Consider the following 24,191-nt stretch of genomic DNA (forward strand, 5'->3'; position numbering starts at 1 on the left):
AGAAAAAAGTACAAAATAATTGTGTGTTTCTAACGAAGTCATAAAGCTTTGAAAGAAACCATTTCACCTCTGGCTGAGCTAAAGGCTTCTAATTTTCTTAACGTGGATAGTCTGTGCAGTGACTGAAGATAATTTTCATTGTAAATACTTAACAGGGATGGAATTTTCGGAAAAACAGTATGAATTTTTATAAACAATTAATTTAGCTAATTTTTTTAACATGGATAAATTAGTTATCATTAAACTTATGCCTATAAAATTAGATGGCTTTTCACGTGAAAATAAACAATTCTAATCTGAAAGCAATTTTACGATGTATAAAATAAATATATGAAAATAATTTTATCTTGACTTGTTTAAAAGTATTTATGAGTTTAAAAAATAAGGATGACACAACAAATCTTATCCTAGTGAATTAGGTGGGCTACATAGATGGTGCAATAATATCGCACAATATCAACAATCAAAATTTTTGAATAAATTGTTAATTAAAAAGTTCATGCTCATTGATTTTATTGAGTATTCTGTATTTATTTTTACAATATTCATACTATTTGATTTACTCTTTTTATTGACACATTCAATGAACTTTTTTTTCTGGTAAGATCCAATGAACTTTTTTGTATGTATATAAACCACTCAAACGATCTACCATCTATTTTCAAATGGATGCGAACTCTCACTCATATATTTGTTGGGTCATCTTGTAAAATCGGTTTTGGGATATTTTGCGGCGGAAATTGGATTTGGGAAAATATGACACGCACGCGTACAATGCGCGCATATAAATGGACAAGCAAGCAGCACATTTTGTGGGTCACGTGGAGCCAAAGGCTCACAACATCAAAGTTATTCTGCGGGTGTTTGGTTTATGTGAAAAGTATTTAAAAAAAATATTTTTTTATAAATTGAGATAAACTCTTTTATATATTTACTTCTTATATCGTAAAAGTATTTTTAAAATTATGGTTTTCATTCCATCCAAATACTCCTCACAACCAAGAACTGTGTTAAACACCATGCACTGCTTTAATTTTTTTGCCCAAACTACAGATTGCGTCTAAAGACAGAATACGACGGATGCCATTTTGTAAACAGATTAGTATTTCAAACTTGCTGACCAAGCCCAAAGCAAACTGCCAAAGGCTTCACATGGGGCTGGTTCATCTTGTATTTATTTATTTTATAAGGACACATTATTTGTTTATTATTTATGCTCTCTTCTCTCGAGTAGGTTGACGCTTTGCTTTTATCAGGGCATCAACAGCGGAGGGCCGATAAGTACAACTGTACAAGCAAACTTTCAAATTCACGTCCCACTTGGTTCCGTGTTTTTATATTTGTATTCATTTCCGAGTTATTATTTCCCTTTGTAGGTTTCACCGTACCCTTTCCTCATAGACTGTGAAATTATATATATACCCACTTTCCCTATTCCCCCTTCATTGAGCCTGCATAGCATAAGAACCCAAGGGGGGAGAATCGTAAGAAAAGATCGCTAAGAGGTCTAAAAAAATAGAATTATAAAAAATCTTAATAACAAGTGAATAATACGAATTTATTATCATTTCTTCTATTAAAATCTATGGAGTAATATTATCGTTAATCCTTATAGCTTAATCAAATTTCAATTTTACTATGTAGGGTTTCAACCTCTTGATTTTGTTCACTAATTTACTTCATAAGAATTTGGTTTGAATTTAATAAATGATTCTTATACTTTCAACGGGTGTTGACTTTGATATGTAAGTTTGAACTCAAACAAAATTTTTATTATAAGAATCAAAATTAAAGATTTAGAATTATAAGAACTAAAATCAAAATTTTATGAGGACCTATAATAATATTGATGCAGAATTTATTATTAACCTGGTATGCAATTTTTGAAAATTATGTTTCTTTCTAGAAATGATGAAGGATTTTTTTTCCCTAGTTTTAATTAGGCTAAAATAGACGATAACGACTTGGATGTAAGAACTGCGCCGAGTACCGACCCACATCAGGAAGCGCCTGTCGTCCTCTGATGATCCGTTGTGCATGTTCATTTATATTCCATTCCTATTCCCAGTCACACTGGGGTCATGGTCATAGATCTCGAGGGCACTCAAAACTTACAAAATCTCACTCCATAAATTAAACCAAACTACTCGTAAAATAAACAAGTGAGAGAAAGCAAAACTGCCCTTTCTCACAGACACAGGCGAACATGGACGGAGCTGCTCCTCCCCTCCTCCTCTCTCTCTAGAAAGCGCAAAGGATCACAGACTTGAAAAGGGACGCGGCGCATCACTCAAAACCCTAGGGATGGCCCTGTGTGTTCCTTCCTTCTCATCGAAGCATCGACAAATTCTCCGCGATCTGAATCTTTGAAATGTGCTTCTTCGGAACCAGGGTCATAGTCAGTTCTATTTCCCCCTCGTTACGTCGATGATCCAGTTTCGTCGACGCCAGAGGATCTTCATCCTCTCTCTGCTCTCTCTTACTGTCTTTGCGCCTCTCCTTTTATTCTCTGACCGGCTTAAACTGATCGCTTTTAACGGTAAATTCACACGCCATGCTTGCTTGCAGTCCTAATGTCCTGTGCATATTTATATGATATCAAGTTATCTGTGATCGCTTCTTATCGTGTAAATTTCGTTTCAGGTCGGAATGAGCTCGCGGATGATCTATCGAGTATTGTAAGAATCCTGCTCCTCTCATCAGATTCTCATCATTATTTTTCTCGTTTAAGCAAATACGTTTTTCGATCATTCAGTTTGGTTGCTGACTACAAAAATTGAGTAAGAGGAGTCAGAGTTCAGCAGTTTTTAAATTTCTTATTTCTGCTGTTATAGAGTCGGCGAGATAAATTTTTTCGGACGAACATCTACCTTGAGTTTTTTTATTGAGCTTTTGGCTTTTAACTATGGGCTGGAAGATTCTGGTTTATTATGATTTTTTTTTTTGGAACCTTGGAAAGAGTTTTGCTATACTTCATCGGAAGTCAAGTGAACTGCTTTTTACGCTCCTTTTTTGTGATTTGAATTGAATTTCATCTGCTTCTTGCAGACATACAGGACAGATACCTTAAAATTGAATTCCATAGAAAAGGTAGCAGCATATCTGTTAAGATCCTTCCTCAGTATTTAAATTGATTACCCTTCTTTTACACTGAATTGGGAAATCAATATATTTAATTAATAATTAATGCTTGTTTTTGTTTTTTTTGACCTTTCAGGAAGATGCTAGAGAATTAGAAGAGCCAAAACAAGTTGTTTACAAAGAAAACGATTTTGTCCCAAGGATTAGTTACAGTTCCAAACAGAGTAATGATTCTGAAGAATCTGGAATTGTAGGGTACAGAAGTAAGTTTCTGATGAGAAATGGTTGGTATCTCTGTGAGCATTTTGAATATCTTCTTTTTCCATGTAATGTCAACACTTGGGGACCAACTAAAGTTTGCACTACTGTTCTGGAGTTCCAGGATTCAATGATGACAAAAAGGAAAACCAGCAAATTCATCAGAAAGGATCTTCTTCCATTTCTGAAGAAAAGGTTTGTGCTACTTTCTTTAGTGAATCGCATTATCAAAGACTGTAGGGGCACCTGCTTCGATTTCTTCCCCTAGTATATGGGGGGGAAAAAGTGCACCTAACTGGAAGGTTAACCTCTTTGGTTTCAGTAAAGATAGATATAAAGCTCTTAAATTTCACAATAATGCTCTTAGGATTTTTCAGTAAAGATGGATATAATATTCATATCTACATGATTCTAGCTAGATATAGAGGTTAACATGGGTGGCAAATAATATATAAGGACAATGAAAAAGCAGTGGTTCTTGGTGGGAAAATGTTTATATCTAGATTTATTGAGTAAATACGTATTGTAACTCGGATAGTCGGCTGCATTCTATCATTACAGATGAATTATTTAAAAATGATGAAAAGGAGCTTACATGCTTACTGTCTTATATCACTGTTTAATGCGGTTGGATTTGCAGAAGAAATTTGATGAAACAGTTTCACAATATCAGAGAATGAACACTCAATCACAAAGAACAAAATATGAAAATATTTGGAGAAATGAGCAACCTGATCGGAAGGCATCACAACATCGTCCGACTTTACACCCTCAGTCACATAAAGCATCAAATGAGAGGGTAATGGAGATTAAAGACCAAATTATTAGAGCCAAAGCATACTTGCTGTTTGCACCACCTAGCAGCACCTCACGCTTGGTGAAGGAGTTGAAGCTGCGGATTAAAGAGATGGAACAAATAATTGGAGAAGCCAATAAGGATTCAGATTTACCAAGGAGGTATATTCTTCTCTGATATTCGCTGCTTGCATTCATTTCAAAAATTCTTTTCTTATATTGCCAACTTGCATTCATTCCTCAGTTAATTGCCGGTTTCTACTGAATATGATGTAGAAATCGCTAACCCTCCCGTGGCTTAAAACTCTCTGACTGTTTGTCTTGCTGTTAAAAAATAATGAGAACATTTATATTATTAATGCTTGGATTAAATTTCAACTATCAAAGTCAGAGGATTTTTATTTCAATCTAAAAACAAGTGAAGTTCACAGTGCTTTGCAGAAAATGAAACACATGGATGGTACATTGTCCAAAGCTGACCATGCTTACCCACACTGCCATCTTATGGCTTCAAAGCTTCGTGCACTGAACTACAATGCTGAAGAGCAAGTTCGGACTCAGCTAGCTCAAGTGTCATTTCTTGTTCATCTTGCTGCAAGGACCACCACTAAAGGCCTCCACTGCCTTGCTATGCGGCTGACTTCAGAATACTATGCTCTGAGACCTGAGGAGAGGAAGTTTCCAAATGAAAATAAGATCAATAATCCTGAGCTTTATCACTATGCTCTCTTCTCTGATAATGTTCTGGCGTGTGCAGTCGTTGTTAACTCCACTGTTTCTACTGCCAAGGTAAATGTTTTTTGTTATATGGATTAACTTTTCTTTTTTCCTTTTTCCTTTTGATGCAATCATTCTTCAATTTTACCTCGGGCTAATTAGTCACTGACCACCTGCCACTGCGGAAATGGAAAAAGAATACAGCCGATCAAATATTGAGCTTAGCTGTCCAGTGTCAACTCCACCTTCCCTTTGTTTTTCTTTTTATTTTATTGAAAATATCAAGTTATTTTTGTGTAGTATGTACTTGGTGCCTCAGCATTTTGCATGTTTGATGTTTCTCTCGTTCCCTCCTCATGAGTCCTTTGATTGCCTTGTATGGTAATTACATAATACTTATGTCATATTTGAAAAAATTCCCTTGTTTCAATTAGACATGTTTTTCGTGGGTTGGGCAAAGTCGAAAACACACGCTGCATAATTCGTGGCTTCTGAATAACCCGGTTTGTTGTAGATTGTATTTATATATATATTGAATATTGATATTGATATATTGACGTTCAATGCATTTTTCTTTACCCTAAAATAGTATCTATTTCTAGAAGAAGAATTTGTTTCATTATTGTTTATCTATATCAAGCATGTGCTATTAATAATCTGGATCTATATCAAACAACTAGTGAACATAGAAGTTGAATATACTTTGATTACATTGAATGAAATATTAATTACCCAGTATGGAAGAGGTCTTTCTACTTCATCAATATAAATCAACAGTTGTTTTGTATAGAAGTGTCTGGCTTTCAACATATACAAGGGGAGATAAGAGGGATGGTCCATGATTAATAAACAGTTCTTGATTAGAATGTAAGTTGCTGCATTTGCTTCAAACTGTGCCTCTATTCTTGACTGGGCAAACTCTGGGTTATGTTCTATGTTTACGCTTGCTACAATGATAGTTAGGTTTGGTTTCTACAAGAAACATATCATTATTGGCTCTAAGCCAAATAATCTGAATCTGATTCTGTGTGCGGTGTGGCAAGAACGCTTAAGGCCCTGACAATGGCTTTTGCTGTGCAGGAACCCGAGAAACTTGTTTTCCATTTGGTGACCAATTCACTCAATTTTCCAGCAATCTCGATGTGGTTCTTATTAAATCCACCGGGCAAAGCCACTCTCCAAATACAAAATATGGACAACTTTAAATGGATGTCCAAATACGGTGGCTTCAAGAGACAAAATTTTAGTGATCCCAGATATAGTTCTGAACTCAACTACCTTCGCTTCTATCTACCGGACATCTTCCCTGCTCTTGATAAGATTATTCTCTTGGATCATGATGTGGTGGTGCAACAAGATCTAAGTAGCCTATGGAATGCCAATATGAAGGAAAAAGTAAATGGAGCTGTCGGAACTTGTAAAGAAGGTGATACTTCATTCTACAGGATCAATACGCTCATCAATTTCTCAGATCCATTTATTGCAGAGAGGTTTGATGACAATGCATGCACATGGGCGTTTGGGATGAACGTGTTTGATTTGCAACAGTGGAGGAGACTGGATTTAACTGCTGTCTACCACAAATATTTGGAAATGGTATTGGGGAAAAAACACGATATGTCTATTTTGTACTATGCTTCTACCTTCCATTCTTTCTTTTCTTTTCCCTTTTTTTTTTTTTTTTGCCCTGCAGTGTCGATATGGCATTCAATGTTTGCTGCATTTATATCATTTGACTTTTCAGTCTGGGTTTTAGGAATGAATGAAGTAATCCGGAGCTGACATTTCTAGATAAATAGTTTTAATGAAGACGTGTTTCCTTGAGGTTGTGGATCAATTCGTCATCGCCAGACTATTCTCTGGAGTCAAGTGTCTGGCACTTTTCCTCCAGCTAGATTTCTTATTTCCTAGTGCTGGTTCTTTATCTCCAAAGATATGTTGGTTAAATTCTGATCTGCTATGTCACTATGCCCACCCTCATATTGCTTGTTACAGATGGGGCGCATACATGCTAACTTAAAGCAACTTATGCCCCTCTATTCCTTTTCTTTTCTCAAGTGTGCACCAAAATCTATATCTGCATTGTGGTGGAATGATTTCTGATGCCTCTATCTGGTACTGTTTTCAGGGTTCTAAGAGGCCATTATGGAATGCTGGAAGTCTGCCTATTGGGTGGCTCACCTTCTATAACAAGACAATGGTATTGGAAAGACGGTGGCATGTTCTTGGCCTTGGTTATAACTCAGGCATAGATCGCAATGAAATTGAGCGTGCCGCTGTTATACACTATGATGGAATTAGGAAACCATGGCTGGATATTGCAATGGGAAGATACAAGGGTTATTGGACCAAATTTATTAATTATGATCGCTCGTTATTGCAACAGTGCAATCTGCATGAGTAGGACAAATATTCCCACCTTGCTCGTGTTAATTGACTAATCTGATGGCATATTGTTTGCTTCTTCGCTCTATTCTTTCCTGTTCTTTGGCGGTTCTGATTGTAAAGCCCTTCGTACCTCCTCAACAATCTTCTATACATGACTTGTTGGAAAGCTTAGCCAGTTTATAGTGACAATTGGGATGGAAATAAGAGTTAGAGGCGTTTTAGCTGTTTGCAGATTCTATTCGTTCTTGTGTAAATAATTCACCTTCGCTGCTCTTATTTAATGATCCCACCTTAGTTAGAGGGATTGGTATCAGGTCTTTACATTGCCCGCAAGAACAAATTTTACATGCTATTTGTTGGAATGAGAGCTGTGTTCTTGAACTGTAGTGTCAATGATCGATTTATTTTTATCTTGTGAAACATGATGCTTTAAGTTAGTGGGATTCAAGTGTTCACTGGCGTTTATCCACTGCTCATGATTTTGTTTTAGGGTTGTTTGGTATGAGGGATTTGGGGGGAGGGGAGGGAAGGGGAGGGGTTTAATCATTTCCCCTTGTTTGGCAACACACAAATTTTAGGAGAGGAGGGAAAATTTTTTAAAATTTCCCCTCCCCCTTCAACCTCCCCTTCAAAATTGGGAGGATTTGGAAGGAAAGGGTAATATTTTGTCATGTTGTGACCATTATACCCATATTTTGTCATGTTGTGACCATTATGTCTATATTTGTCATGTTGTGACCATTATGCCCACATCTTAAATAAAATAAGAGCAAAATTGTCCATATTAAAATATTTTTCCCCCCCTCTCTCTCTCTTTTTTATAAATCCAAACAAGATAATATTAAAATCCTTCCACTCCCTTCCCCTTCCCCTTCCCTCTATTAAAATCCCTCCCCTCCCCTTCCTCTCATTGAGCCAAACATACCCTTAGGTTAAGGAACTCGCGAAATGTTGTTTCTTCAGGAACGACTAATCAAAATATTGACGTTGTGGATTTTTTTTCCATCTAACTTCTATTACTAGAAGAATAGAAGGCGTTGTCAATTGAGAGGCCACAAGGGTTGTCAAGCGGATGGTGTGACACGTGGGAAGAAGTAATTGGACTGGTAGAGATGGGGGCAATCCTGCGGGAGGCTTGTATGTAGTCTATCCGTATTGTGTGGTATACGAGAGTGGCTTTCTTTGCAATGATGGTACTAATATAATCGCAAACGTTTGAGAATATGAAAAAAACAGTTATACCCTGTGCTTCACCTTCAAAAGCCTGGACTCACACAAGGTTAATCCGGTCTTACTGAAGAAAAATGGCAACCATCTCCGGCAGCACCCCTACCTCATCCATCACCCACGTTGGTCTTGCACACAGGCGACCCTAGAGCGTTCCTCCTCTCATGTTCGTGGTAAGCCTAAATCCAATAATTCCATTCTTTCTTACAATCACATTATCCAATAAATGCGTGCTCACTTTGGAGGCATGGCTGCATGATTTAAGGAGGGAATGATCACTTGGATTGTCATGACAGTAGTAATATGCGGGATATAATGGTTTTGAAATGACGGATTTGGTTATAAATTGATGAATTAAAGATAGAGAATATGGTTCGCGTAGGGTTGCCGGCGATGGCTAGGGGGGAAGAGTGAGATGCTGCATGGAGAGCAAGTCATTAAAGGCAGACGTGGGGATGGGGGCATCTCTGCTGGCAGCTGTGTGCGCCGCCACCGTGTCAAGCCCGGCCGTGGCTCTGGTGGACGAGAGAATGAGCACTGAAGGAACAGGGCTGCCCTTCGGCCTTAGCAACAACCTTCTGGGTTGGATCCTGCTGGGTGTCTTCGGCCTCATTTGGGCTTTCTATACTGTTTACACTTCCGAGCTCGATGAGGACGAAGAATCTGGAATGTCTCTCTAATTGTCCTCTCATTATTTCCTTCTCTCTGCCGCCTCTAAACTTGCAAACTCCTCTCCCTTCCTAAATTAAGCTTTGTATCAATACTACTTGTACATCTTTTCCCACCCAAACCACTTCCTTCTTTCTTTGTTCATTTGTCACTCCAATTCCGGAGCATATTGCATGCATGCAAGAGTCACAATTGCTATTAAGCACACTCTTAATTCCTGTATTTAATGAATAACCCGTAATAGAAGCAAGAGCATATACTCAGAAGAAGACAGGACACTGCAGTGCAGCGAGGGAAGAAACATGCATGGAGAAATGCCTGGGAGGAACATCTTTCACAGCCTCTAAAATGTACAACTTGTTTCACGAGAGCCGTTCACAAAATCCTGATTTCACATGTCAATCAAAGTGTACTGTTTGATAACAAATATGGTTTAAAATATCATGGACGACTAAAATATAGAGCAAAAGCCAACGAGTTCACATGCATCAGGCAAATCAAACAGCCGGGTATATTTATATTTCTTATCCACGTGATTTGATCCTTAAATAAGACGGAAGAGCGTACTAAATTTTCTTTTAGTTTATATAAGACAAATTCTACTTTTTATTTTACATGTGGTGAATCTTCTTTTTGTGTCGTTTTTCTAGGGGTCTGCTACATTTTTTTTCAAATAAATACTTTTTTATGGAAGATAAAAGAAAAAGAGATAAGTGTTTTGTTTTCTGCAATTTTGTATATAAATTCTCATAGAACCGAAATGGGGGAGCGAATACCACATCCTTGAATGAAAAGGAAAGCTTATGCTAAGCAACAGTGAGGCCTATGACATTTCTTCTCAGACACGAGTGAAGCGAGTAGCCTTACGGGTGACGGCAAACAGGTTAAACTTTTCCTTAAAAAGGGTTTAATCTAATTTTTAGTTTCTAAAACTTAGGCTTATTTAATTGACAAAATTGCCAAAAAAAGACCTCAAAAATTGAAAATTGCATACAGAGATTCATTTACAAAAATTATTGTCAAAATCCACACTAATATTGTAATAGGTTTTATTTGCATTTTTTTTTTAAATTTTGGTGATTTTTTTTTTACGATTTTTCCTATTTAATTTTGATTCCTGAAATTTTAAACACATAATTGTAGTTTCTATAATTTACTTGTCTTAAAATGTTAGTCTTTAAAAACATTACGGTATTAAAATCTGTCAAAGTATTATAAACCATATTAAAGTGGTGATGATACTTATCTGAATCTTATATAAATAACCAAAACAAAAACAAAAAACAAAAAGATACTCAAAATGCAGTTGATTAACCCTTTTTCTTTATGTTCGTCTAAGGAGCCACTCACTCTCTATGTTGTATTTAAGGACCTGTTCTTTGCTTTCTTGTTATCAACACAAGATCCATTTAGGTGGTAACTGGTGAGTTCATAATTTTCTAACAACTTTAACACCATTAATGACATTTTAGCAAATTTTAATATCGTTATGCCTCTTGGAGTTAATATTTTAAGATAAACTAAATTTCAAGAATTACCATGATTTTAAAATTTGAGAAATCAAAACTAAAATAAACTTGAATTTCACGGACCAAAAATTATATTAATTTTAAATTATTGTCATTTTTTAAAAGCATCATTTTATTGCTAAAAGATTTAAATTAATTCTTTCGACTCATATCTTTTTAATTCACCAACGGAGACTAACTTTAACCTTTAAAAATTTTAATGAGAAAATTGCAAAAAAAAGACTGAAAATTGTGAAACTGTAAATAAATTTGTTGTTAAAAATGTATTGTGATTTGTAATTCTATTATTAACCTATAAAAAATATTGTAACGGGCCTTAATTTGCGGTTTTATAGTTTTCATGATTTTTTTGTTGCAATTTTTGCGATTTTAATATTGGACTGTAGTCCAAGTTTTATACTACATCCGATCTTTAATATAAGAATTAGTTGACTAATTTGAGTGTATTAAAAAACTAATTAAGTTAGTTATTTATAATAAATATGTATTATCTTTTTTAAAATATTGTTATTAATCAAGTGTATTGACTAGAACTGTCATTATTATAAGAACTCCATTAGAAAAAAATGGTTAAATATAAGAGACGATGTGAATTGAGTTTTTATATTTAGAATCAAAATAGAAATTAAATAAACTTTTATGTCAAGAATCAGTAGTATTACAAATTCTTTTAACAGAGTGCTTATTGCCCCTCGATCATTTCATAGATACCAAGCCATTAGTTTTTATCCATGTCTTGTTCCCGTTTTCCCCTTTTTTGGGTCGCATTACAAGTCAAGCCCTTGTTTGGTATTCCCCCTCTCTCTGTCTCTCTTCTAGTATCTTTATGAATATCTTAGGAGGTATTTAGATAAAAATTAACCTATAGTTTTAAAAGTGTTTTTACAGTATACAAAATAAATATGTGAAGGAGTATGTCCTCTTATTCTGTTATATATTTCTTCCACCAATTTAGATTATATATGAATATTTATTTTAATAAGTATTGATAATTATATATACTTTTGGGGAGCAACTTTGATGATACGCTAATTTTTTCCCCCTAAATCAATGATACCTATTTTCCTCCCATAACAAAAGATTAAAAATAAACAACTATTATTAAATGTCCTTCCAACTTTTTATATTTTAGACTACGAGGGGGAACAATTTATATGGATTGTGCGAAGCTGTTGGGAATAACCAATAATAATCCCCAGAAAGTTTAATGACGCAAACCTGCGCAGGGAGAAGATGAAAACAATGGCTTCCTCTCTCACAAGCCCGAAGCTATCTTCTCTCTCTTCCCCAACTCTTCAGACCCTCCTCTGCCAAAAGCCCCCTCTTTCTCATTTACTCTGTTCCTCTTTTGTTTCTCTTCCCAAAACCCTATTCTCTCTCTCCTGCCATGCCCGCTTCCCTTCTCAATACCAGCGCTGCTGCACCTTCACCGTTCGTTCCCAGTCTGAGAATGGAACCGACGCTGCCCGCCGCTACGACTTCGACCTTTTCACTATTGGCGCCGGTAGTGGAGGTGTCCGCGCCTCTCGCTTTGCTGCCAATTTCGGCGCTTCAGTCGCTATCTGCGAGCTCCCTTTCTCCACCATCTCGTCCGACACCACCGGAGGAGTTGGCGGAACGTGAGTGCTGTCTCGATATCTGTCTTGTTCAGTTCGAAGTATTAGGTTTTGAGTATAGCTTTCGAATTGGCGTGGAAACTAAGCGATCAATTAATGTTATGCCGTCAAGTATCGATTAGCGGTGATTTCGGTTGGCTGAAACTTTGTAGTTTCTGTTTTATGGGACTAATACAGTTTGGAAAATATAAATGGCTTTACAGTGCAAAAACATATTCTTCAGTGTTCGACTCATTAGTTTTTCCGGGGGGAAAAGATTCCCATTCCTATTGAAGCTGATGTGAAGTACCCTTTGTGATCGGCAGAGCCTTGCCTAGCACCATTAGAAAATCCTTAGGGAATTGAGAAGGTAGAAAGTTGTAGAGCGGGTAAGTGAAATAAAGGCGTTGATTGTATGGTCTGCGAGAGAACTTAAATGACTCCTAGGTGTTCGATTTGGGATGGCAGGATTGGAGTGATTATTTGCCAGGCCTGAACCAAATCAACTCACAAGATGGGTTATTAAAAAAAAAAAAAAGTAAGAGAAAGAAATGATCGTTTTGACAGGAAGGAAAACAAGGTTTTTTCTTCCCCTTTTTTTTGGAAGGGGGCGGGGGGTGTTGGTGTGGGGAGGATGCACTTTCGATAATTTTTCCAATTGAAGTTGTAATCTTTTGCATGACAGCAGCATACAAGGTTAACTCGTTTGTTTTGATTATAAAATAGCATGTTTCAAGAAGTTTTAATCTTTATTCATTTCCATGCAGCTGTGTACTACGTGGATGCGTGCCAAAGAAGTTGCTTGTCTACTCATCAAAATATGCTCATGAATTTGAAGAAAGTAATGGATTTGGTTGGAAATATGATAGCGAACCAAAGCATGACTGGAGTACTCTGATGGCTAATAAAAATGCTGAGTTACAACGTCTTACTGGTATCTACAAGAATATTTTGAAAAATTCTGATGTCAAGCTGATTGAAGGCCGTGGAAAGGTGATGTGATGATACTAATTGACTTTCTAACATGATTGGATATTATAGGAATGTTTTTCATCATGGTGCTAATGCTTTTTCACCTACAGATTGTAGATCCTCACACAGTAGATGTTGATGGAAAGCTATATTCAGCCAGACACATTATAATTTCGGTAGGGGGTCGTCCCTTCATTCCTGATATCCCTGGGCGTGAATATGCAATAGATTCAGATGCTGCCCTTGATTTGCCTTCAAAACCTGAGAAGATAGCTATTGTTGGTGGTGGTTACATCGCCTTGGAGTTTGCTGGTATTTTCAATGGTTTAGCAAGCGAGGTCCATGTATTTATACGGCAGAAAAAAGTTTTACGGGGATTTGATGAAGAGGTAAGGACCCAGATGATATTAGTGTTAAACAATCACCACACAGTGTAAATTCTTCAAATTCAAATTGTGAACCGTGCAGGTTAGAGATTTTGTTTCAGAACAGATGGCGATAAGAGGAATTGAGTTTCATGTTGAGGAGACTCCCCAAGCTATCATCAAGTCAGCTGATGGCTCGTTGTCTTTGAAGACTAACAAAGGTACAGTGGAAGGTTTCTCACATATTATGTTTGCAACAGGACGCACACCAAATACCAAGGTTAGACTTTCGATAATGTATTTTACTTTTTTTTTCCCTCTTTATTTTCCTTGCTGTTTATCTGAGAGCTCTTTAAATTGTTGAACCAAAGAGTGGCTCACTGGGAACGTAGTAGCTTGAAAAAGCAGCTCCGCCTTCCCATGATCATCTTCAAAAAACTCTATCTGAACAGCACACAAGAAGAAAAAAGGGAGTTACCTTTAAGATTTACTATTTCTCAAAGGGAGGGTAATTTTTTCAGATCACGTGTACTTGCCATGATTATTCCTTTAGCTGCCTGGTTTTCTTGAATAATTAGTCTTAGTGTTGCTGAATGTCATTTTCCCTGAGCAGCTGGTTGTTTTAGTTGTGAAATTACAATTTTATCTTGTTTGTCTGGTGAGTATATCTCTGAACTGAAACTTCCTGCAGAACCTAGGGCTGGAATCTGTTGGTGTGAAAACAGCTAAAAATGGAGCAATTGAGGTAGTTTAACCTTCTCCTTGGTTGTTCAAATACGTTTTAGCCCTATGTCCTAACTCTTTCTCTGCAAAACTCCCCGACCACCCAGGTTGATGAATACTCTCAAACATCAGTTCCATCCATTTGGGCAGTTGGAGATGTTACGGATAGGATGAATCTTACTCCTGTTGCATTGATGGAGGGAATGGCACTGGCTAAAACGCTGTTTCAGAATAATCCAACGAAACCTGATTATAGGTATGACATGCGTCTTGCCAAACAAGTAACTTAAGTAAATATCAGATTGCCTTGTAAGTTTATTACTTGAAGTTTGTAGAATTCTAGTTTTTGACCTGTTTGTGTTTTTGTTCCTTCCTTACAGAAATCATCTTTATATTTGCCATTTCTCACTCCTAATTTGGTCTTGTGAAAGATTCCATTTCAATCCACATTCTTTACTGAGATTTCTCGCTGTACGATGCAGTATTTTCTATACCACAGAGAAATTATATTTTTGAACCATCTTTTTCTCTTGAATTTCTTCAACACATTAGTTGAAAATTCCTAATGGTGCTGGATGTTTCTATAGAATTGGGGAAATGAGAGTTGTAATGGATTGTTAACAACGCCAACTGTTTCTGTTATCTTTCAGCGCATACATTTGTGTGATAGCCTTCTGTTTCCTTTTTCCATCTAATGTCAGCCCAGTCACTCAAATTTTATCATCCTTAGCGTACCACAGTGATAGCAGCCTCCTAATTAAATTGTCATTTCTCCCTTGTTTAGAGCCGTTCCTTCTGCTGTGTTTTCTCAACCACCAATTGGACAAGTTGGTCTTACAGAGGAACAGGTAACAGAATGTTCGCCCCTCCATGAGACTAATGAGCTTTTGACCACTCGTGCAGAATGATGTTATGCTTAACATTGTGAGGTTTTTGACAGGCTGTACAACAGTATGGAAATGTTGACATATTCACAGCTAATTTCAAGCCACTTAAAGCTACTCTCTCGGGGCTACCCGACCGAGCTTTTATGAAATTAATAGTCTGTGCGAAAACAAATAAAGTTTTGGGTTTGCATATGTGTGGAGAAGATTCACCTGAGATTGTGCAGGTTCGTGTAGTTGCTTAAGCTGCCTATAACATGAGTTATGAATTCACTTGGTTACACATCTAATGGTGCCCAGGGATTTGCTGTTGCTGTTAAAGCTGGCTTGACCAAGGCAGACTTCGATGCCACTGTGGGTGTTCACCCAACTGCGGCTGAGGAGTTTGTCACAATGAGGACTACCACTAGGAAGATTCGAAAGAGCAAGCCCGCTGAGGTGTCCCCAGCCTCTGTTTGATTCTCATTTTGTGAGTTACGTGGTATTGCATTGTGGACAATAAACTGGGATACATCGTCCATTCTTACTGGGTTTTGGACTTTTAAAGAACTCTATGTGATTTATTTATAATGGGCTTGCTTATCATATAGAGTTTGAAAAACAAGCCTCACTAACTTGCTACAGATTATATATAGATATGATTTTTTTCCCCCTATCTTCAATATGCTGCTTTCCACAGTGGGTAAAACATGCATTTTAAAGTAGAAAGAACAAGGATGGAAGCTCTTTTGTAGCTAGTTGTAAGCAAATGGATTGTGAAAATGTCTTGTTCTTTGCTTTGTCTCCGCCTGTAGATGCATTCAAGTCCTGACTGACCGTTGTATTTAATTAATTTCAGGGAAAAACAGATTCTGGAGTAAAAGCTGCGGCTGGGGTTTAAGTCGAGTCACCCCGCTGCAGTTGTTATACATGCCAGAAGCAGGCAGAGCCTATCGTCATTACCTGAATTGGCGGGGTTGGTTGTATTCAGTTTGAAGGTCGGAATGATCCCCGACGATGGAGCTATTTAAGGGATTACGGGCCCAGAGGAGAGGTCCATTTTTACGTTGTAATTAGGCGGGACGATGTTCAGGCTAGGAAGAAGCCGAATTGAATTTTTGAGCTGTTTATGTTTCATCATGCCATTTGTTATTTAACTTGTGAAGTTGGTGACTATCCCAACCGGGAATGTACGCCTTGTTCAGCCTTGGAGCGTGTGCGATTTTTAAACTTCTCTTGGTGTTGAATTTTGACGATTTGAAATGCAGAGAGCTAATGCAGCGGAGTCCAGGAAACAATAGTCACGCCTCATGTTGAGTTCCATGATGAGGTTCTAGGCAGAGTAAATCAATCCCTTGTTTTACACGCAGGTATGCATGCGTTCGTGTATTATCAATGCACTTTTTAAGATGGTTGTTTTAACTCAACTCGCAAAATCTTTAAATAATAAAGGACATGAAAATGCACTTAAGAAAGTCATTATTTAAAAAATTAGTTCAAATAACTTATTGTACCAAGTTTAAAATAATTTTTACCGAAATTAAATATTTTTAAAACGGACAAATCATATGTTTACTTACTTTCTTAAGCTTAAAACAAACGGGCTATCAAATTTTTCCAAAACAATTTCTTTGAACTTAAGGGGGTGTCTGGGTATAATTAAAATTATGGTTTTAAAAGTGTTTTTATGGTGAAAAAGTACTTTTAAGAAGCACTTTTTATGGTGCCCAAACACTAGGGATGTGTTTGGGATAGTCGTAGCAGAAGTAATTTTTTTTCAATCTAACTTTTACAGAAGTTAGATTGAGTAAAAGTTAGATAAGATAATATGATTTATGTTTGGATTTGGTTTTGAAAAAAAGTCAGTTTGAAAAGCTGAAACTTATTTGGATGATAGATGTAAAAATAAATTTGGATGTAAAATGACTTAAAAAGACATGAATTTTATTAAATAGTACATATCTAATATTAGATATATATAATGTGACTATTTTTTAAGAAGTAAGGAAAAAAATTATTAAAAGTAAAGAATTAAAAACTTATCAATTACTTCTTACTAATTAAATTTCTAATACAACATTTTTCTCAATTTTCCATAGATTTTATAAATATGATAGAACATAATAAAAAACAATACATTTGTTTCTAAAAAAAAATGGTTTTATTATTCAAAAAATAATTTTTTTAATACTACCTCCGGTCGTAATTATAAGAGCTAGTTGACTAATTTGAAGAGATTAAAGAAAGAAGTTAAGTTACTTATTTGTAATAAATGTGTTATTTTTCTTAAAATATTCTTGCTAATCAAGTGTATTGGTTAGAATTACTATTGTTATGAGGACTACTTTGCAAAAAAATACATAAATTATGAAAAACAAAGTAGATTAAAATTTTATATTTAGAATCAAAATAAAAATCAAATAAGATCTTATATTAAAGAGCGGATATAGTATTAGGAACCACCTCAAGTGGCTAGGTTTTTTTTTTTGGTCCAAACAAGTGGCTAGGTTTTTAAAAAAAAAACACATCATGCATAAAGCATTCTCTCTTCTCCCTCACTCATGGGCCCCACCTATCTAAACTTGCTGTGGAGAAGTGAGAAGCAATGAATTGAAGCTTTTGGAAAAAAAACTCTTTTTAGACATAAACTTATTTATTTTTATCGTCACTCCAAACATGACATTTAAACAAAAAGATGCTTTTTTTCATCATTTTTCAGTGGAGAAGTCGGTTTGGGAGTTATGAATGCCAAACACACTCTTAAGTCATTCTCATCAACTATATTTTTACAGCTAAACCTAGCAAATGGGAAAAATGGAACGCTGAGAAACTCGCTCTCGGCCCAACTCGGATCAGTTGGACCTCGATATAATTTTCAGACGACAAGATTTAATATGAAAAAAAACAGTGAACACGTTACTGCAATTAAGACTACGCATCCTAGGTTATAAATACAGCGTGTATAACTCATCAGTGACATGTAATAACCAGTTCATCCGTATTTTCCCTGAAACTCTTCTCAGTCATCATTACTATCCGCACCAAGAAACTAGAAACGATTGCAGTTTTCATAAACATCTCAAGCAACAAGGCCTATTCTCGAGTAAAACCACCAGAGCCAGCGGGTTTCCAGCGTATGGCGAAATACAACAGAACCGAAGAAAATTTTGCCCAGAAGACTTGTATTCTGGTTTACCATTTGGAATCTGGAAACTAAAGAACGCAGATATTGATGAATAAACTCAACAAGACAGATTACGCACTAGCCATCAGCACCAGCAGATGCTGATACAACACGTTTCAGATGAAAAATATTTCAAGTTCTCTTCAGGCATGCTGGTAGTGATGCAACTTGTATAACAAAACTCTGCCTCCAGTGTTTCCCACAGCCATAAAACCACCACCAGGGCTAAAATCAATAGCACGAGGATAGTTCAGGTTCTTATTTGGAGGCGGCCAGTTGGAGAATACTGTGTAAGATGGGATATGTACCAACTTTAAACCGCTGTTCTTCATACTCGAACAGATTGCTAGTATTTGAGAATCGTTATTAAACTTCATGAAATCCACTTTGGTAGTCAAATTGTCAATAGCCTTCAGGGGTTTTCTCTTGCCGCCAAGGAACTCTTCTCTATTGTAAACATTCACAACCCCTACGCCTGAACCAGTTGCAAGAAGTTCCCCTCCAGGCGATGTGCAAATAGCTGTACCATTTATGCAACCTTCATCAATTCCCTTGTGCATGCAAGTCATTGTCCTAAGATCCCAGTGGTAGATGTGGCCATCACCACCAGTGCTCAACAACTGCTGTCCATCTTCAGCAAAAGTTAAGGCATTAAGCGTTCCATTCATCTTTAGAGTACCAATTAATTCCTTCGTTTTAGTTGAAACCAACAAAATATAGCCTTCGTTACCCAGAAAGGCTATCATACGAGAATCTGGGGACACCTCAAAAGCTTCCAAGCTCTTTTCCTCCCTACCAACCAGAGGGCCGATTTTGTCGACTTCAGCCTTAACTAAATCAAAACTGTAAAAAAACTTCCTTCTGCCAGATAAAATAACCTGAGATCCATCAGGCAAGAAGGACGCCTTATGAATTGGGCAATCTTCAAGGAAGATACTTTGAATTTTAGTATTGCGCTTGCCATCAATCTGAAAAAATCTAACCCTCTGATCCAGTCCTGCAGCAAGAAGCAGCTGGGCATTTCTATGGAACTGAACTGAATTAATGGGACGATTAGAGAGATCGTGTATATTTGCATCCATGAGCCTTGAGTACTCCAAATGTCCTGGCAACAACTTTGACCTGCTCTTCACAACCAGGTCTTCACTTGTTCTAAGGATATCATCAACATCCTTGTAACCCTGACTCATAACAACCTCATTTTCTTCATCTGTTGATTCATCATCAGAAGATTTATCTACTTCTGACCTTGAACCAAGCTTTGCCCAGTCGGTTCCAGGGTTGAGTTTTGCATGTTGTGCCCTCAATCTTGACACATAATCAGAACCGGTAATCAAGCTCTCACCCTCTTCCTTTCTCAGTTTTCTTAATCTATTTACTTTGGCTATGTTTACAGCAGTTAATTCCTCCTCTTCATCTACCCAAGCTGGTTTTCTTTGTGAAGGGTCCCTATCATCATCACTTTCCTCTAAATAATCTGCATCTTCATAAGCAGATAGCACACTATTTGCAGAACGGTCAGTGAAGAATGAATCGGAAGCCTTAGTTTGCAGACTGTCATCTCCCTTTCCGAACTCGATAGGGGCATAGAGAGATCCAAATAAAAAATTCTCTAGCGTTTTCATTTCCTTCGCTTGTTCCATTTGCAGCTGCTCCTTCTTGCTCTCTTTCTTTCTCTTTTTCATTTTCAACATATCAGTCTCAGATTCTTTTACACCTCCATCTTCTTCCAGATAAGTAAGTTCACCGGTCTCCCCTCTTTTGGTCTTCTTGACCTCATTTTTTAGGTCAACATTTTGAGATATTAAACTCATATTTTACAAACCAGGCTGTGGAATAAACAAAGTGCAAAAATTCAGTAGTAAAGTTGACATTGTGAAATTTAAAAATAAACAATATATATGATATTAGACGAATTGAAACAGCTGAATCACTCCAGTTTGATTTAGACTCGTGATAAACTTCTACGAGATCACAGAGAGGGCTAAAGCTTTTGAGCCACATAAGAGTATTCTTTTTTCCCCCCCTTCAACAAAGGCAAGGACAGAGCTTAAGAAAATTAACGTTCAACAGACATTGACCTAGGAAACAAAAGCACAACGGAAAAACATCTTTAAGGTACATATAGCTCCTTCGATTTTTAATTTGGTACCAGTGAGCTTTTCTCCCGATATTAAATCATCTCAACTAGTTTTTATACATGGTCTAATAATGCTAATAGAGCAAAGTTATAAGGATTAATGGTGTTAAAAGAGTAAAATTAAAAGATTTAATACGGAAAAAAAAACACACACACACAAACACGCCAAATTAAAACTAATTAAAACTCGAAGGAGGAAACTATAGTAACTCAAGAATAGTTTTCCCAAAGCAAAAAAAAGCACAGCACCAGGCAAGAATATTCTAAAATACAAGATTGAAGTCACCGAATAAAATATTTCAATTGAACATATAATCATTTCTAAGACAAAACCATTTAGCAACATACATGGGAGGGGAAAAAGGGTGGTACAGGCTTAATAAAACATTCAGTTCGATTGCATACAATCATGGGAAAATATAGCATTGAATGCAAATGCACAAATCATTCTTCAGCTTATAATAAACCTTGGAACATGTTAGAGACTACTTTGCACTCGTGATGAAGAGTGCCAGCATACTTGCATTCCCTCTTTCACTTTTGTCAATGATATGATTAATTTTTCTTGAAAGAAACCATTAGTGTTCCAATTTAACACCAAAAATAGAACACACAGTATGTTTTAAAACACATTCCTTCACTTTAAACGAGGCGCGAAAAAGAACGATGAGGACGATGAAGCAGAGCCGTAGAAAGAAAAAGAACAAAGCTGACCTGCTCAATATACCCCGAGGAACGATGCTGAAATGTCCAAATATTACCAAAAACAGAGCACAACGGAGGGTGAAAAGGGGAACGAAGAAAGACGGGGATGAAGGCAGGTCTGGCCGATTTGGAGACTAGGGTTTTAACTAAGGTTTTGAGGGAGTTTTGTTTATTACTATTATTCTCGCCCAACTGGGACTTCTGACGAAGCAGACCTGCACGTTGCGGCTCGCGACTGGTTTGCGGAAAATGCCCGAAGAAGAAGGATGAGGATTGACGAGGGAAGAGTCGATGGACGGGCTAGGGTTGTTTCTTTCTTTTTTTCTCCAAAAAAAAAAAAAGAAAAAGTTATTTCCAAGTCCAATTGGGCGAGGGTTGCTTTTGGTCTGATGCTATTTACGGAATTGCCACTGAAAGGTGAAGATGACAAAATCCTGTTTTTTTGGTAAGTAGTGAGGCAAACGCCCGAAACAAATTTTAAATTTTGATTTTTAAAATTTTGTAATTTAAAATATTGATTCTTATAATTTAATAAATATTTTGAGTATTTTATTTTTTAAGAAATCGATAGTTATTATTTAAAATTTGAGGAACTAAAATTAAAATGGGAGTAAATTTAGTAGGTAAAGATCATGTAATCCTTTTATTCTTGGGATAATAACAAAAAATGGAATTTGTAAATATCAAATAAGGAATGTCAACAAAAATTTATTGTATAAATTCAGACTTATTAATACTCCTTCCGTTCCTTATTATAAGAGACAAATAACCGAAGTACGTTGATGAAAAAAACAGTTAAAATTAGTTAAAAACAATTAATGTGTAAAAAGTATAATTTTTTTTTCAAAAATGCCCTCATTAATAAGAAGAGAGAGCATGGGAGAGAACAATTAAATTATTAAAAGAAAGAGAAGTGAGAAGGAGAGAGAGTGTGAGTTGGAGATAATAAATATGGGTAAAATAGTAAATTAACACAAAAAAGTAGAGACAACTTGTAAGTGTCTCTTATATATAGGAACATGCCATAAGTATCAAATGTCTCTTATAATAAGGAACGGAAGGAGTACTAAATAAAATTATGTTACCAAATTTGATTTGGGATTTATAATTTATAATTTCTTTTTCTATCATTCTCCTTTTATCTTTTAGAACACAGTCTTTGGGCAAAAACAAAAAACACACAGTGGTATTTTCTTTTTTCCCCCTCGATGTATTCACAAAAATATCAGTGTCAGACTGGTTTATTTTAAAACGAGGAAATCTAGCAACCCAAAACTCTGTCATGTAATACTAAAATCTCTTGGTATGACAGATGAAACCGAATAATAGACGCTGGTTAAAAGAAAAAACAGAATAATAGACAATAATATTGACATTTTTTATTGTCGAGGGATGAAATACGAGTTTATTGCTGGCATATATTAAAATATGAAATGTGGTCTCAGTAATAACAGAATAAGATGTAAGCAGCTGAGATCAATAATTCGAACCCTCACAATACACATATACATATGTGTATATACTATTTAGGCTAAGTCTGTTATGTCTATTTTATCAGATTCTGTAGTTTACATGAACAAAAAAAAAAACTAAAACGTATGACCATGTATAATTGAATAACATAACATAATAAACATAAAAAACTTAATCTAACTATTTTTTTTCTTTACATAAGGAATTTTACATTTGCACGGAAGAGCAATACAAAATGCATGCATATGCACCCTATAAAATATAAGTTATACTCTGGTTTGAACATTCTGATTAAAAAAATACTCAGTAATAATTTTCAAAAACACGTTCAAAAAAACTATCATGTTTAGTTTGCCAATAAAATTAGTTGATTTGATAAAAAAAATTTGCTCATAACCTGTAAAATCTTCAATTGATTGATATGAAAGCATTGTTGATGAGTGAGTATTCTTTGAGCCTGGCCTGAAGACATATCATAACCTTAGTAAATTCTTAAAACTCGAGTCACATAAACCCTTGCATATCGAAAAAAGTATAATGTCTATTTAAACTTCGAAAAAAACAAAAAAAAAACTATGAAGTTATATTTCTGATGATTATCTCGAGGAACTAATCTAAATAGTCTGTGAAGATAATTAGATGCGATGAACGAGAAAATACGTTGAGAAATACGCAGAGATACATGGACACGTAGTAACCACGTATTAGATAATTTTTTATTGAAGATGCATGAGAATGTCATAAAATCTGAAAACTACCGAATAATAAATTATTTGTATTATATTACCCAAAAACAAATATTCTTAAAAAAACATCTAGGACCACTTTTGTGAATTTTTAAAAAGGTTAATCCACCGTAAAATTTGACCTCATTCTGATTCTGGTTCCCGAAATTTAGAATTAATGATTTTGATTTCCATAATTTTAGCTAGTTGTGTTGGTTTTTAAAATTTAATTTCGTTTTGATATGGCTTAAGATTTGTTGTCATTGAAACAACGATGAAAATAAAAATAAGGTTAAATTCTAACGACCAAAACCACTTATTTTAAATTTTAGAAACCAAAATAAAAAAAAATCTTATTTTAGACACTAGAACCAAAACAAAATTTTTTTATGATATATGGCGTCATTAAAAAATATTTAATCACAGGATATTGAGAAAGACATAAACGATCTATGGTAAAAAAAAAACAGAGAGAGAGAAATACATAAACGATCAATACGTACAACATGTAGCGGAGGGGCCCTAATTATGTCACATGCCACTATCAAAATTAAGGTGGCGTTAATTAAAAATGTATTTTATATAAATTGAGACAAAATTTTTTTTTAAATATATTTATCTTGAACTCCATGAAATTACTTTTAAGAAATGAACCAGTTGCTAAGCCATTGTACTCTCAACTTTCGGCACAGGCACGAGTCGTGGCATATGTTGGCTCATGCCTAAGCCTAATGGCTCCTCAAAGATTAACCACAGGCTTCCCTTTTTCGTTAAAAATGAAA

General features: G+C 35.8%; 4 protein-coding genes across 7 annotated transcripts; 3 read left to right on the forward strand and 1 right to left on the reverse strand.

Annotated features, from left to right (window-relative positions):
* The first annotated feature begins 2,120 nt into the window (after positions 1 to 2,120).
* LOC114748008 (probable galacturonosyltransferase 6) lies at positions 2,121 to 7,694 on the forward strand. Of its 3 annotated transcripts, none has more exons than XM_028936363.1 (9): positions 2,121 to 2,539; positions 2,644 to 2,678; positions 3,049 to 3,090; positions 3,218 to 3,365; positions 3,458 to 3,534; positions 3,980 to 4,296; positions 4,566 to 4,923; positions 5,932 to 6,447; positions 6,980 to 7,694. In XM_028936363.1, the coding sequence occupies exons 1-9, from the start codon at positions 2,428 to 2,430 to the stop codon at positions 7,253 to 7,255; spliced, it is 1,881 nt and encodes a 626-aa protein (XP_028792196.1). In that variant the 5' UTR covers positions 2,121 to 2,427; the 3' UTR covers positions 7,256 to 7,694. The 3 variants fall into 3 exon arrangements, with proteins under 3 accessions (XP_028792196.1, XP_028792197.1, XP_028792198.1); XM_028936364.1 differs by having other exon boundaries at positions 2,123 to 2,539; positions 3,464 to 3,534; XM_028936365.1 differs by having other exon boundaries at positions 2,125 to 2,539; positions 3,218 to 3,344; positions 3,464 to 3,534.
* A 1,159-nt stretch (positions 7,695 to 8,853) lies between these two features.
* LOC114748009 (photosystem II reaction center W protein, chloroplastic-like) lies at positions 8,854 to 9,362 on the forward strand. Its single transcript, XM_028936366.1, has one exon. It carries the CDS (start codon positions 8,889 to 8,891, stop codon positions 9,144 to 9,146), a length of 258 nt encoding a protein of 85 aa, XP_028792199.1. The 5' UTR covers positions 8,854 to 8,888; the 3' UTR covers positions 9,147 to 9,362.
* A 2,535-nt stretch (positions 9,363 to 11,897) lies between these two features.
* LOC114748011 (glutathione reductase, chloroplastic-like) lies at positions 11,898 to 16,490 on the forward strand. Of its 2 annotated transcripts, XM_028936368.1 has the most exons (10): positions 11,898 to 12,283; positions 13,027 to 13,252; positions 13,342 to 13,620; positions 13,700 to 13,876; positions 14,288 to 14,341; positions 14,427 to 14,575; positions 15,104 to 15,167; positions 15,260 to 15,430; positions 15,504 to 15,641; positions 16,042 to 16,490. In XM_028936368.1, the coding sequence occupies exons 1-10, from the start codon at positions 11,898 to 11,900 to the stop codon at positions 16,081 to 16,083; spliced, it is 1,686 nt and encodes a 561-aa protein (XP_028792201.1). In that variant the 3' UTR covers positions 16,084 to 16,490. The 2 variants fall into 2 exon arrangements, with proteins under 2 accessions (XP_028792201.1, XP_028792202.1); XM_028936369.1 differs by lacking the exon at positions 16,042 to 16,490 and having other exon boundaries at positions 15,526 to 15,612.
* Positions 16,491 to 18,456: 1,966 nt separating this feature from the next.
* On the reverse strand, positions 18,457 to 21,507 carry LOC114748013 (U3 small nucleolar RNA-associated protein 18 homolog). Its single transcript, XM_028936372.1, has 2 exons — positions 21,221 to 21,507; positions 18,457 to 20,195 (listed from the first exon to the last, which is right to left on the reverse strand). Exon 2 carries the CDS (start codon positions 20,178 to 20,180, stop codon positions 18,510 to 18,512), a length of 1,671 nt encoding a protein of 556 aa, XP_028792205.1. The 5' UTR covers positions 20,181 to 20,195; positions 21,221 to 21,507; the 3' UTR covers positions 18,457 to 18,509.
* Positions 21,508 to 24,191: the final 2,684 nt, after the last annotated feature.

The sequence above is a fragment of the Neltuma alba genome, unplaced genomic scaffold (assembly GCF_004799145.2).
Source record: "Neltuma alba isolate B1F8T4 unplaced genomic scaffold, ASM479914v2 tig00005557_pilon, whole genome shotgun sequence".
Lineage (NCBI taxonomy): Eukaryota > Viridiplantae > Streptophyta > Magnoliopsida > Fabales > Fabaceae > Neltuma > Neltuma alba.